Source organism: Ostrinia furnacalis, unplaced genomic scaffold (genome assembly GCF_004193835.3).
Source record: "Ostrinia furnacalis isolate ACB-3 unplaced genomic scaffold, ASM419383v2 OfSCF2378, whole genome shotgun sequence".
NCBI classification, from domain to species: Eukaryota; Metazoa; Arthropoda; class Insecta; order Lepidoptera; family Crambidae; genus Ostrinia; species Ostrinia furnacalis.
This window is the reverse complement of record NW_021132617.1, coordinates 634,592-649,223: the sequence shown is the minus strand read 5'-3', so window position 1 is coordinate 649,223 and position 14,632 is coordinate 634,592. Positions and strand designations below refer to the sequence as shown.

Here is a 14,632-nt window from a genome sequence, read left to right as displayed (position 1 = left end):
ATCCCAACGAGATTTACTTATCGACTTTCAGGGCGATGGCTATATTAAACAGATATACAGATTCTTGACACTCGTGTTTTAAATTTACGCTCCATTTCCAGCGACATTGTATTTAAACAACACAGCTTTTGTGCAGCTAAATATATTAGGGCTTTGAACTAGCTCTTCTTTGTTACATACTCTTCTACTTTCTAAAGTCTTCATACGATATTTTTGCAACAAAATATAAAGCTGGAAACAATTTTACTTTAACTCAAAATATATGCTATTTTACTACAGTTTAAAGGTCTACAATGTAGAATCCTAATTGTACCATTTCAGGTAGTTTAGTAGCAGCCGATGGCCCCGTGTACGATGGGGGCCAGCCGACTCCGAACGCTGCGCCCGCGCCGGCGCCGGCGAACAACTTCTTGACGCAAACCGTCTACGGCTTCCTCGACTTCACCACCACGATAGGCAACACCGTCATGGTCTTCTCGCCGCAGTCTGCCCCACCACCAGGTCGATTTTTATACGATGATTAATTATAACTAAATACTTCGTTTCACTCTCGTATCTCTCTATTACAAATGACTATTACTCCATTGTTAGTGAATTAAATAATCATAATAACGAAATAAAATAAAATTCAACCTTATTCTGCTGACTGAAAATGTCTCAGGCAGGTTCTAACGAACATTTTTTTCATCTTTTCAGAACCACCGAAAACTGAAAAGTCTGTTCAAGAAAATATTATAGAAACTAAACCACCTCCACCCTCCGTCACCAGTGTGAAGCCAGAAACAATCAAACCTAGCAAACTGTCTGAAAAAGAAAAAACTAATAAACCAATAGCCCCCGCTGCTGTATATAGTGCTATATCAGTTGTCTCTTCTGCACCTAAAAAGGAAGATAAAGTAGCCAATACGCCGAAATCAATTGCAAAAGAGCAAAAACAAATAATAACCAAAGTCGAGGTAGTTGCTGGACCCTCCAAGATTGTTGAAAATAACTCACCGAAAGCATCACAGCCAAAACAAAGCAAACCGAGCAGTAAAAAACCCAAACCTGAAAGCATAAAAAGTGTAACAAATGTTTTCAGTAGTAAAGTAGAGGTTAAACAAGCGCCATCATCAATAATAATCGAACCAAAAGTTAGTAGTGTAGTTCAAATCCAGTCAAGCCAAGCTGATGACGAACCTGCAATTTTAATTACTAATAATAACATTGGCGAGCCGGAATATGATTTCTTATCAAGACAACCTTCTGAATTCGTAGAGGAAACTTATAAAGTGATTAACATAAGGCCTTCAAAATCACACGGTCAGAAACCGAAACATGGCCACAAGCACAGAGTGCATCCACCCACCCCACCTCCTGAGGATGATGAACATCCTGTTGGTCTTGTAACAACTCTTGGTGGTACCATAGTCAAAGATGGTCTTACAACAGTACACGAAACAAGCGTAATAGGTACATATATTTCCGGCAAATACGCTCAAGTCTTAAACAGTAATTCTAAAATTTTACAAGGACCTGGTCATAGAGCTAAAATTGCGCCAAGCCCTACTCACAGAATTCTAAAAACACCGGCACCTGGTATCAAAAATCACAGACATAACTTAGAGCCCACTCCATCGATCGATGATGACGCGAGCTTCAGCAAATCTAGTCGTAGGCAAACCAACAGCGGAGGTTCTTTCAAAAACCGTCATAGAGTTAACGGCAACTCTGAAAATGACAACCACGAAGCTGTGCAACCAAGCCCAAGCAAAAAATTTAAGAACAGAAATTCTGCTCATTCCCAGCGAACGCAGAGGTATGATTTATTTATTTTCTACTGACTATTTGCACCAAATTCTAATTATTGCCGACAAACTCCTTTTCAACTAATAATGTAAAATAGCTTGTTATAATAAAATACTAATTAAACATGAAACGCGGCTTGTCGACAGTAATTGCATTTTTATTTTCAGTACACGTTATGGCCGACCTGCAAACGCACCTCAACTGGCAACCGTCTCTGTTTTCAGTGAATCACCGGCACCATCATTTTCAAATAGGAGAAAGAACAACCGCAACTCTGGGCATAAGACTGTTGTAACCCCATCCAGCAATACTGACAATCAGTCAAGACGTGGTTTCAAGCATCGTATTCAAGCAACACCTGTTGAGCAAGTGACTCCAGCAGCATCTACTAGTGTATATAAATTCAAACTTAATCGCTCTCCAGGCTCCGGGCGCTGGCAGTATAAAACAAGTCCGAAACCAAAAGTCACTATTAGAAAGATGCTGGGTGATGACGAACAACAAACTACTCCAGTTTCTAATCCTCTTCTCGACGATCCTCAATCGAATGAACTCTCCCCACAAGCGAGATCAGATAACGACCTCGAACTATCAGGCTCTCAGAGTGGACCTGGTACACTTCTCGAAAATGATACCGATGACAACTCGATCGAGAAACCTCCACCAGTCGAAACATTGAAAGTGGAAATTTCAACACCTGCTCCATTTAGAGATGTTTACTATGAAATCGCAACTATCAAATCTCCTTATACTTTCCAGGTACATAACATTCGATTAAAAGACATATTCTTTAATGTATTATACGGATATTCATATTTGGTTTATTTTGCAGGTTGGACGGGTCAAAAACACTCGTATAATCACCGTCACCTCTACAATAGAAAGGCGTATTGAACCCACAATTTCTCCTAATTCGCAAAGTTCTCTCAACGAACCGTTGACAGAAAATATATTAGCGACTGCATCACCATACGGAAAAGATCATAATCTTGACTCCAGCATAGCAACATTGCCCGCTATAACTTTGTCATCTGACATGGAAACGCCACCATTAGAGACGGTCACTGAAACGTTCAGCACCACTCAAAACATGTTGAAGACCCACATTTTACCAGTTGTTAGAGACACCAACATCACTAGCAGCTTAACTTTCATACAAACATATCAAATAACAAGGTTCGTAACAGCGACGAAAACTTTGCCACCTATGGACTTCTTCCAATTCATACCCAGCAAGACATTGAAGGAATTTAACAGCCGCCTTGATGAGGCTGGATCTGAATTGCATTTGGAATTAGATTTTGGAGACAGTAATGAAGACGAAGATGGAGTTCTTAGACGTGTCTTCCCACCAGACTTAGATTTGGCTAATGTAGGATCCGAATTCGACTTGGCTGAAGTAGACAAATATGGTGTCCCTGATAATCATTTAAGGCTTAAGAAAGCACATGGACAAAATAAGAATAACCAAGTGACCGAAGCACCAACTCCTCCTACTCCAGCTTTGACGCCAGAGCAGGCACAACAACTGGCACTCCTGCGTCTCTTGAACCCAGCAGCGGCCGCTCAGATACCTAACGTGGTCACCACCTCAAAACCAGTCTTGAAATATGAAACGGTGTACGAATCTCACGTTATCCCTATATTTGACGGCAAAAATACTATTCAAAGTACCATATCCAGACCTGTGGCTACAATCACGAAAACGGAATTTGAAATTGGTACAAGTAGCCTGCCTGCTCTGCCGCTTCAACCCATCAACCCGCTTTTCCCTCAGCAGCAGTTCACCGTTACTTCGACCCCTGTCGTGATGAATACTGAAGTCACAGCTACCGATAGTCAAATTTTGAAATTGACATTCGGTGCGAAGACTGTGTACACCACATTATTCACGACAAAGGTCGTGCCAACGGTGCTGACGTCGTACGTGACGTCATCAATCCCGGTGCAGGCGAGCGCCGGATTCCCGGGCTATTTCCCTGCGCCGTTCGCTCCCTTCCCTTACGTAGGTTAAGTGTTTTACATGATGTGGCTGGACGTCAGTAAATTGTGAAATATAACTCAAAAGTTTTACGCGAAAATGGAAACTGTTCAATGTGAATGCGTTATTGTAGTGCACGTGATAAACTATATTGCGAGTGGGTGAGCTGTAAACTGTGCGAAAGCAACAGAATGTTAGGATTTATAGCCTTTGTGGAAACACGAAAACTCTAAAGTTGTATTTCTTCTAAAGTTTTCCGAGTCGAGAGCTGTGCAGTGTTGCATGTTTCTCAACCGCGGAGGGAGATGCTTGCTGACGGCAAATAAATGTACTCATTACACTGCCATTCACTTTGTAATCGATTAGAGCTTTGTAAATAATGTTATTTATAAATACTTAGTTTATTGTATATAGAGAAAATTATAAATATTTTGTAATTAGATAAAATTGTAGATAAATTTAGATGACGTAATTTGTACCTACCTAAGTATATTTGATACATTTTTATAAGTGCGGTAAAAATGCAAATGGGTTGTATAATTTTAAAATATAAAATGAAATTATATCTGTGCTTTATTTACCATTACTAGCATAAGAAATCTCCCCATTTTTCAATACATTTTCCTTTTTCTTCTAATCCTGGTGAGTAGGTACGTAATAGGTATTCGCTTAAAAGGTTCGTATTGTAGTGAAGTTTATATCCACAAAAACACTACACTGATTAAATTGTTTACAAATATACGTTAGTTTAGGAGTAGCCTGTCTTGGATCTGATAAAAGATTCGGAAAGCGAAAATCATAAAGACAATGTTATGGAGGACTTTAATATCGGAATAGATTACAAAACGTAATAAAATTATTGCCATTCACAAAGAAAAATATCCAATTTAGAGCAGATCCTGCGCGTAATATTTCACAGACTTGAGAGGTATATTTCCCATGATATCTTAATTAAAACCATTTCATACTGAGGGCGCCGAAAGAAACAAAGAGGCTCAAGTTATGAAACTAAGATTAATGGAAGCTGTTTTGTAAACTTAATAAGTAAATGTTAATCTTAGATTTTTCTCCTTGAATTATTAAGATTCGCTGAGAGTCAGATGTAAGATTAAAGTTTTATTGCTTCGGATCCTTTTCAATTTGTTTTCTTCAGAAAAAATATTCAAGCTCATAGATCTTAAAGCTTAATTCAATTCATACCACCAGTATTTATAAATTAAAATAATAATGTTATTAACAGGTTGCAAGGCACAATGGTTACAAAGCTAAACTTGGCTCTATGTCACTCAGTCTATTTAATTCTTATCTTACTACATTTACACGCTTAAGTATGTCTCCCTTTTATATTAGGTTCTAAGATTATAAAATATGGTCAGATACTAGTATTAATAAAAGACGCGTTATTAGCAATAAATCTACCCAAAGATAGGGATCTACAAGCACAAGTAAACATGATGAGGAATTGCAGATAAACAAAACAATTTCCAGAGTCGTAGCCAAGGAATTGCCAGAATCTCTCGACCAAAAATGATACTTAGCCTAGGTAGCAAGTAGCTATAGATCTGAATGAATAAAGGGCTATATTATAGGTACATAGGTATATTAGCAAGTAGCTACCAAGGCATCAAGTAGTATGTACTCATAGCTATTTGAATAAAATGTGCTTAGTGTATGAAAACCGAACACACAATGAATTTACCTAATACAAAATGAATACATAAATACAATAAGCCTTAAAAAGCAATACTAAATCAATCACTTTTGGAAAGTTATTCAGCACACCGTTTCGTTAACTTCACCACATCAGCATGCAGAAAGTTACATCTGCCATCATACGGAAAAGATGCGTAAAGCAACTACATACAATAAGTAATCAGAAGAGGTGTAATAGAGGTATAATTTTTACTTAATACACAAGGTTTTAAATGCCTGCAATAAGGATTTCTAGTTTAGTCTAGGTACTAGAACTCTCTGATTCCAGCCCTGCTGCGGTCTGTCTACTCCAAAGAGCCGTATTAAAGTTTGCTTGCGGGTTTATGTGAGCATTTTTCACACTGGAAACTTAGCTTGATAAATGGTGATTGTTTGCGATGTATAAATTTGTCGCCGTCGCCTCGAGTGATAAGTTTTATTCGTGCAAATCTCCTTGCAATGGCTGTAAACAATGTTTTGCAGTGTAGTTCTAGACACGTCGTACCAATCATGTTGGTTTTAAAAATCTTGATTTAGGTTCTTAATCGATTGCTTTGGAAAGCAAATGAGCATCAGCAATTTCAGACCAGCTCTACTGTATGTATAATTTGCTATGAAAAGTTTAAGCAATAATATTGGCATCCTAATCTACAAACTAGGTTACAGTCCTGTTATAAAAGCAGATTCTTGATGCCTAAACACATTAGTAAGTATACCTATTTAGAATCGAATGATTTAAAAGTGACTGCCTATAAAGCTATCAAACAGTCAATAATGAACATCTGTTTTGGTCAGACTCCGTACCTATTTCTAAACCCTGTCTGCGTATGACAGCCTAGCTTCGCGAGGCCACGCGCCTCGGGCGTCTCTCAAATTTTATTGACGCTTCTAAAATTATAGTCATACTGCATTGCTCATCAGGGAACCTCTTCCTGATAGAGTCAGAGACAAACAGTCAATTCTATGATGTTTGGATGGTACCTAGACATCAAAAAAGGTTTGAAACCTTAACTAAATTTTCTGACACGATAGAGTTAAGATTAAGAGCATCCTCGGAATTCTTAAAATTGACGTATTTTTAAACCACTAAGCTCTATGCTGAGTGATATACATACCAAGAATTACTACTATTAAGATTACTAGTTGAATTTAATGCTATCCATACGAAGGCGAACTGCTTCAGCTAAGTCCGTTTCCCAATCAAAAATTCACGATAAAGCCGGCTTAAAAATCGTTTCGATATCATCGGTAGAGTCGGCTCTATGCTTTTCTTTGTTTTACATTCTAATTTGGGAACATAGACTTAACAATTCTAAACTTACAAAGAAGTTGACTTCTGATTGTTATCCTTTTTCTGAGATGTATAATAATAATTAATCTTATTCTTTAGAGAGTTTAATACTATTTCAGATTCGCTCTTTGCATCGGGGGGAAGTCGATATATGTATTTCAAACTCCTCCTATATTCTTCTGATTCAATTCGTTGCTGGATCTAAGACGGCTAATCCCCGGGGCTACTCAACCTTCACTGGTTGAATTTCATTGGAAGCCAAGCTGTAGATCGTGGCTATAACAATAATATAATAAAAGGTTTAACTGCCTAAGACTAACATAAATTTGTGAGCTCAGTCACAATCCATTCGATAGAAGAAGAAGAAAATGTAAGTCCGTAATTTAAATAATCATGTCACTAATTAAGTACATGTAGAATTAGAACGGGCTGATGACCAGAGGATGGTGAGGTAACTTAGTTCAGCGTTTGTGTACTTGCTGTTAAATATATTCAAAACAAATTTGAAAAATATAATAGTTGAAAATCTTCAAAAATTGAAAATTTTATTTTTATCAACCGTACCTCAGATTGTTAGATCTAAACGATGGAGTCCATTTCAAAAGCGGACATATTTTAAAATGGCGGACATATCTGTCGTGCCACAAATCTGCGCGAACGGGCGGCTCGCGCACTGATTGAACGAGGTTAGACGAAATCGGCTTAGCGTCCGATGGCGAATGGGGAATAATTTCATTCTACCAGCGCCCGATCCACCTGCTACACCGCCATGCAAATTCACAATGTGCTACTTTATAGAACGTGTAACTGAATAAATTCAAAAAATAAAAGTGGAATAATGCGGTTATGATGGACCAATCTATCCGGATAATCTAGTAATACGACTCAACGACTGATAATCCTAATGCGACCATGGATTAATGGCGGAATGGTGTTGAATTCTTTGCAGAGGTTTGGACTTTGGATTCGATTCCTGGTCTAGCTAACATTATGTTCAATGTTATAGTAAAATTAACGTAGAACAAAATAGACTTTTTATATAAACAGAGGATTATTTCAGCAGAACAAAGTGAAAATAAAATTATATTGCCCAGTCAAGGAAGGAACTCATTACTTATCTTATCACACAAAATCATTACAATTGTTAATTTGATAGCGGACAGTAATGAATACAGCCGATTATATCTACAGCTCGATTACAAAGAAAATGATAACAAATAAAGTACGTCACACAAATACTTCAGTGATACACGGTAAAGTACTGAAATTGTGCAGTGTAAACGTATTTAATTGTGTAATTAAAATTTAAAACACTAATGATTCTTGGAGGAAAATGCATCGAAACGACATAGTTGTAGCTGCTATCCTTGCCACCTGTAAGTATTTACCACCTAAGTACCTACATTTACTACACTTGCGAGCAAAAGTATGGAATCACTTACATGAAGTTGTTTCCACGCGATCTTGTGTACTAACCAATTTGTTAGTTACAAAAAAAGTAGCACCATTTTAAAGATTAAACTTTTAGCTTTAAATTGATACCAAATTTATTTAAATCACACCAGTATTTAAAAAGATATCGCGGCTGATGTGGAGAAGTAAGGAAAAAGACATGTATCAACTGTTTGATACGTCGCGAGTTGCGGCCTATTTACCCCCCATAAAAGCAAGTGTTTTCAGATTTTTGCTTTCACACGTTGATCCATACACATCTCCGCTTCTTTTGACAATTTACCTTGGATTCTACACCTTCAGAAGCAGCACAAATCGTTGCACTATTGCAAGAAGGGCTCAGCCAGCGGGCTGTCGCACGTCAGCGCCACATATGCCAGTCCTGGGTTTCGAAAGTTTTAAGACGCTTTCGGGAGACTGGTGGCTTTATCCCGAGACCAAGTTCTGAACATTGCCGGTGCACATCGCAGAGGGAAAACCGTTTTTTCATGTCAACTTCTCTACGAAATCGTCATTTGACTGGTATCGACGTCCAGCAAGAGCTCAAAAATGTTCGTAGGATAGCTGTTAGCAAGTGGACAGTTCTTCTAAGAAATAAACAATAGAATTCGACTCCAAAAAGGCCTGCCACAGGCTTGAAATTGACGGCAGGTCACCGATAAGCACGCTTTCAATTTGCACATCTCGATGGGAAGTCGAGCAAGCCACCCCCATAAGCCAATGTTTTAGCGAACCAGCACTGCACAAATCGCTCCCCAGGCCGTCTATAGACCCGACCTCTTCGGCTGCTGCACTGCAAAAACAGTCTGCATTAATCGGAAAACAAAACTCGCCTTCCGAGTGCGAGCTAATTGAAAGCGTGCTTGTCGGTGACCTGCCGTCAGTTTCCAGCCTGTGGCAGGCCTTTTTGGAGTCAAATTTTATTGCTCATATCTTAGACGAACTGTCCACTCGCTAACAGCTATCCTACGAACATTTCTGAGCTCTTGCTGGACGTCGATACCAGTCAAATGACGATTTCATAGAGAGGTTGACATGAAAAAACGGTTTTCCCTCTGCGATGTGCACCGGCAATGTTCAGAACTTGGTCTCGGGATAAAGCCACAAGTCTCCCGAAAGCGCCTTAAAACTTTCGAAACCCAGGACTGGCTTATGTGGAACTGACGTGCGACAGCCCGCTGGCTGAGCACTTCTTGCAATAGTGCAACGATTTGTGCTGCTTCTGAAGGTGTAGAATCCCAGGTAAAGTGTCAAAAGAAGCGGAGATGTGTATGGATCAACGTGTGAAAGCAAAAATCCGAAAACACTTGCTTTTATGGGGGGTAAATAGGCCGCAACTCGCGACGTATCAAACAGTTGATACATGTCTTTTTCCTTACTTCTTCACATCAGCCGGGATATCTTTTTAAATACTGGTGTGATTTAAATAAATTTGGTATCAATATAAAGCTAAAAGTTTAATCTTTAAAATGGTGCTACTTTTTTTGTTACTAACAAATTCGTTAGTACACAAGATCGCGTGGAAACAACTTCATGTAAGTGATTCCATACTTTTGCTCGCGAGTGTATTTATATTTTAGCTTACCAGACAAATAGCTTGGAAAAAAACTTAGGAATGTCTAACCAACCACAATCTTAATTTAGGGCTACTTCTTCATCGATTAGGTCCCTAGTAGTCGAATGACGATTCGCGTCCACATTTCAAGGTATGAAATGTGGACGTAAACTACCTCAGCCTCAGGTATTCACAAAATAGAGCCCAAGTAACGGGCATCTTCATTTGGTGGCCCTTTGTTGTACATATTTTATCCTGTCCTCCTGTCCTGTATCCTGATATAATAGAAGCTAAGACAAAAATAACTGTACCTACTTTTAATACAGTCGACACAAAAGATCTATGAATGATAATACACTGATACACTTTATCGAGAATGATCATTAGTTTCGAAGTCTTGTTTGCCAATAATGAATGCTTCTTAAAAATGACTCATCATAGTCATAAGAAATCCACTGCTGAGCATAGGCCTCCATATCGATTTACATATTGACCGATAGGTAAAAACGTGCATGCAGCACCTTCCTACCTATTTACATTTAAAAATGACTCGGCATAAAATGAGGTTTATGTATCTGAATCAAACTCTAATTCATGCAGGTGCCTGTATAGCAGTGGCTCAAACCCCCGTGCCTCGGTGCTTCGACTTCACCTGGCTAGGACCTCGGTACTCCAATGAGAGTATTTTTAGGAACGCCACATGCCAGGACGCAACCAGGCTAGCCAGCGGTATACCTTGCAGAGAACCACTTGTAGTCTCTGGTAAGTGTTGTCAGCAAATCGTTATTATTTTTTATAATAATACTTAGTCAGGTTTAACTTAACTAATTTCTTCGTTACTTTCAACAAATTACCAATCCTACATAAGTGTTTGTAAATGAGACAGTTACTTATTTTAGGTGAAATTTTCGAATTTTCTTCGTATTTGTAACGTACAACATACCTACAATTTCAAATGTTTCAGAGGACGGCACTTGGCCAGACGTGCACTACATTTGGCAGAACTATGCGGAGCACGCGTCCTGCGTGCTGGCCAGCAACGACGTATGTGCCCAGTTCACCTACTATTTCAATGGACAAGGTGTGTATTAGCTTAGCTAAAAGAGCCTTTTCATCACCCAGAAAGCAATTATTCTTGTAGTTTCTAACCTGAATTAATCACTTTATATTATTAACTGTGATACTATAGCCTTTATATCTGTGAAGTAGAGCAGGTATGTCAGAATTAAAATGAGTCGCAAAAAATACTTATTTGATCAATATGTGAATTTTTTAGCGGAAAATTCAACCTACATGTGCACTCGAGCCGTGGACAACATGGGAATGGCCATCACAAGTGGCTGTTATGATCAAGTGAATGGAACCTTCCGCACAAGGGCTTGCTTCTGTCGCTCTGTAGCTGGAGCTATACCATGCAACAATGCGGTTCTCAACTCAGCTATATCTTGGAGTGTCTTCATGACTGTTATAGGAGTTATGACTGTAGAGGCACTACGACCTATTGGTATTAATAAACTAAATATATTTATTTAATGTAAAACGTGTCTATTTATTCAACATTAACCTGAAACTTAGAAAATAATCCATGTTATTAGTACGAGTATGTCGCTAAATAATAAACCTAAGGAGACTGTTTGCGCCTCCAGCTTGGCATCAATGGTAAGGCTTCTAGTTAACTTTTATTCAGAACTAGTTAACTAGTTGCAATCACACCTGGTGTTAAGTGAACTGCAGTCTAGGATGGTACCTACATATCTGCCCTGTAAGTGCATATTCACTCTCGCCTTATGTCTGAAGTCTATCTTGAATGCTTATTGCTACCAGACGTTAAAATCATACGCACACTACACCCACTCAGACCTCAGTGCTCATCATGCTAGTCACACAACTCGCAAGGTTTAAATTAATAACGAGATCGGATAATAACGATAACGTTATGATACCATAGACAAATATTATTTTGACAACTGACGTGTCCTTACTGTCAGTCAGCTGTCATTTATGACATTTGATGGTGGTTTGGTTGCCACCGTGGTAAAATATTCACTTGCGAAAATTGTGTTAAATGTGCTATAACTAAACAAAATTCAATTTGAACGGTGACAAAATGTACTCCGTATTAACAAGAGGCAATGCAATACTAACGTACACGTTAAGTGTCTTAGCATGTCTCACATTTTTATGTTTTCTGTCCACATTAACTGTGGATTACAGAACTGCCGCACAAATGAACACAGTGAAGGTGGTCGTGTGAGTATAAATCGATATTCTATTGTGATATTAACAGTTTATTTCGTTGCTGACCCTTTGTTATAATCTTACAGTAAAAACGTCCCAGATTACGGCGCCTCACGTGAAAGGAATGATCTCGGATTTTTGACTTTCGATCTGAAGACTGATCTCTCCCACCTCTTCAACTGGAATGTGAAGCAGCTGTTCCTGTACCTAACTGCTGAATACATCACAACCAACAATGAACTCAATCAAGTAGTTCTTTGGGATAAAATTATCCTCCGTGGTGAAAATGCTGTATTAGACTTTAAAAACATGAACACAAAATACTATTTCTGGGATGATGGAAATGGTTTAAAGTAAGTTTTTTTTAATCTCTTGAATCTATGCAATATGTCCAGTATAATAGTAGTAAACCAGACTGTCTACAATAAAATAATCTTGAGAGGAATTCTACAATACAGCAATGTAGTAAAATTCCTTTTTTCCTGTTGTAAGTTGGTATCTAGAGAGGTACTGTACTTTTAACATCAACAATCTAACTATCCCATACATGATTGTCTCACTTAAAAAATTAAAATCTTTTTCTGTAATAGGAATAGCTTTCCTACTTTCTCTAATCCCTGAAATATCATCAATTTACAAAGCCATTACACCTATAACTGATACTACTAATAAAGCTTACATTATTATTATCTTTTACAGAGGTCACAACAACGTCACACTGACCCTGTCTTGGAACATCATACCCAATGCAGGGCTGCTGCCAAACATCCAAGCTCTTGGACAACACTCCTTCAAGTTCCCCACAGAGTATACACAGACAAAGGTATGATCCGAAAGGATCCACCATTAAGTTATGGTGTAGCTGAGATTGCTATGATAATTATTATGGTAAGATTTGTCAAATTATAATGATTTACTCTATGCCGGACTTTAATTTTAATATCCTAAACATAAACCTAATTAGTGTTTCTAGAGATCAGTTTGTAGGATATTTTTGATTATCATTAACAGTTAAAGAATAAGTATGTCTGACAGGTTTATTCATTATATTGTCATCTTTGCGAGTTCCTTCCCTTGCATTTCCTCTCCCAATTTTTTTCATTTCATACATTGTCATACACCAAGGTGGGACAGCTATATTATGGTCCAATAACATCTCAAATTGCATATAATTCATAGTATATTATGAGATGAAACAATAAAAACAATCAATTTATGTGTATTGTATATTTATTTTATCAATTACATTTTAAACATTTATCTTTTCGCTCTACATGTGTTGTTCTACAGCAGAAAAAAACTAGGTATCAACTATTAATTTTATCTAAAAATTTGTATATTTCGTAACCAACGTAGGTAGTATTAAATTATAAAAGTTTATCTGTGTTATTCTGTAGCAAATGCATAGATTTTTCAGTAGGTTTTTGTGATTGTGCGTAGACAACTGCATTAGAACTTAATACATAATTCATCTATAATCTATTCATACATACTGATTTTACTATATTTTTATATAATTTTCAACTGCAATTATTGAATGCATAAATGCAAGTAGACTAAAGAAGCAATCTGATCTAATATTTAATTAATGTTCATTTACTACATACATTTTAATATCTCCCATAAGCACAATAACTATCATGTTAATGAGGTAAAGGTATTTTACAATTTCAGAGCCACTTTAGAAACATTCTATCAAAATACAAATTACAAACCTAAACTGACTATAATTAGATTTATCTTGTAAATTTTATCCTTAATATATTCTAATAAATGTTTGGATTTTATTACTCTATTAGTAGAAATAATTAAGTAGTATTTTAGATAATAATAAGGGACATAATCTTTGTAAATAACAACATATCTTTTGGAATATAATAAAAAGAACAAAGGTGAAAATGAATAATTATTCTATGTGAAAACAAAGTATTTTATATTGTGCATATTGATAGGAAATAAGTGGTATGAAAAGAATATTCAACAGTAAAGTACACATAGTACACATACACTATAATTTTTAAGTTCAATATTAGAGATGAAACGGCCAGCTGCTAGGCCGGATAGCCGGATATCCGGCGGCCGGATAGTTGGCCCATTGTCTCGTTGCATGTCGTGACGAGTTTAGCGCCGCACAGGTGCTTCAAACGCGATCAGTGGGTATATTAATAGACTAGACTAGTCACACTTTTCGAAAATCGAATCAGTCCGAATAGAATGTCAGATTTTGCCACTTGTCTAGGGGGCAGATCAATTCGGAAGATTTCGGTTGCTATCGTGAGTGTGTAATTGAATAGCGAAAATTAAATTAGTTTACTTGTTGCGTAATCTGACTGAACTGCATGCATCATGTCATCAGATCATCAGTGAAAAAAAGATCGCCTTTTTTCTTTGGCAATATTTCGTTCGACATTAACAGATATTTACTATTTATGTATTCGTCATTAGAGTGAATAGTCTTGAAAAAGAAATTAGGTTTTTGAAAGGCCTTAATATGGCTTTTTTGTAACTTTTTGGGCTTTAAATAAAAGCCGTCATTATTATAAGCCATTTTATTGATATTTACCTCAAAGATTAATGTATTTCATTTTCTTAAGAGGAAATTGTCATAGTTTTTTAATATCCGGTATCCGGCCGG

At 37.3% G+C, this 14,632-nt stretch overlaps 2 protein-coding genes across 4 annotated transcripts in view; both read left to right on the top strand.

The window, feature by feature from the left end:
* LOC114355276 (uncharacterized) overlaps positions 1-4,319 on the top strand; it is a 157,738-nt gene extending 153,419 nt beyond the window's left edge. For 2 of the 3 annotated variants that reach the window (XM_028308036.1, XM_028308037.1), the window contains 4 exons: positions 322-501; positions 697-1,798; positions 1,956-2,547; positions 2,621-4,319. In XM_028308036.1, the coding sequence (XP_028163837.1) occupies positions 322-501; positions 697-1,798; positions 1,956-2,547; positions 2,621-3,802 (3,056 nt within the window). In that variant the 3' untranslated portion in view covers positions 3,803-4,319. The remainder of the gene's footprint in view (positions 1-321; positions 502-696; positions 1,799-1,955; positions 2,548-2,620) is intronic. The other variant, XM_028308038.1, reaches the window with a different exon arrangement.
* A 3,619-nt stretch (positions 4,320-7,938) lies between these two features.
* On the top strand, positions 7,939-13,777 carry Spase22-23 (Signal peptidase complex subunit Spase22-23). The gene is made up of 7 exons (XM_028308031.1): positions 7,939-8,128; positions 10,360-10,521; positions 10,724-10,840; positions 11,036-11,156; positions 11,860-12,009; positions 12,084-12,350; positions 12,697-13,777. Exons 1-7 carry the CDS (start codon positions 8,086-8,088, stop codon positions 12,824-12,826), a joined length of 990 nt encoding a protein of 329 aa, XP_028163832.1. The 5' UTR covers positions 7,939-8,085; the 3' UTR covers positions 12,827-13,777.
* The last annotated feature ends 855 nt before the right edge of the window (positions 13,778-14,632 follow it).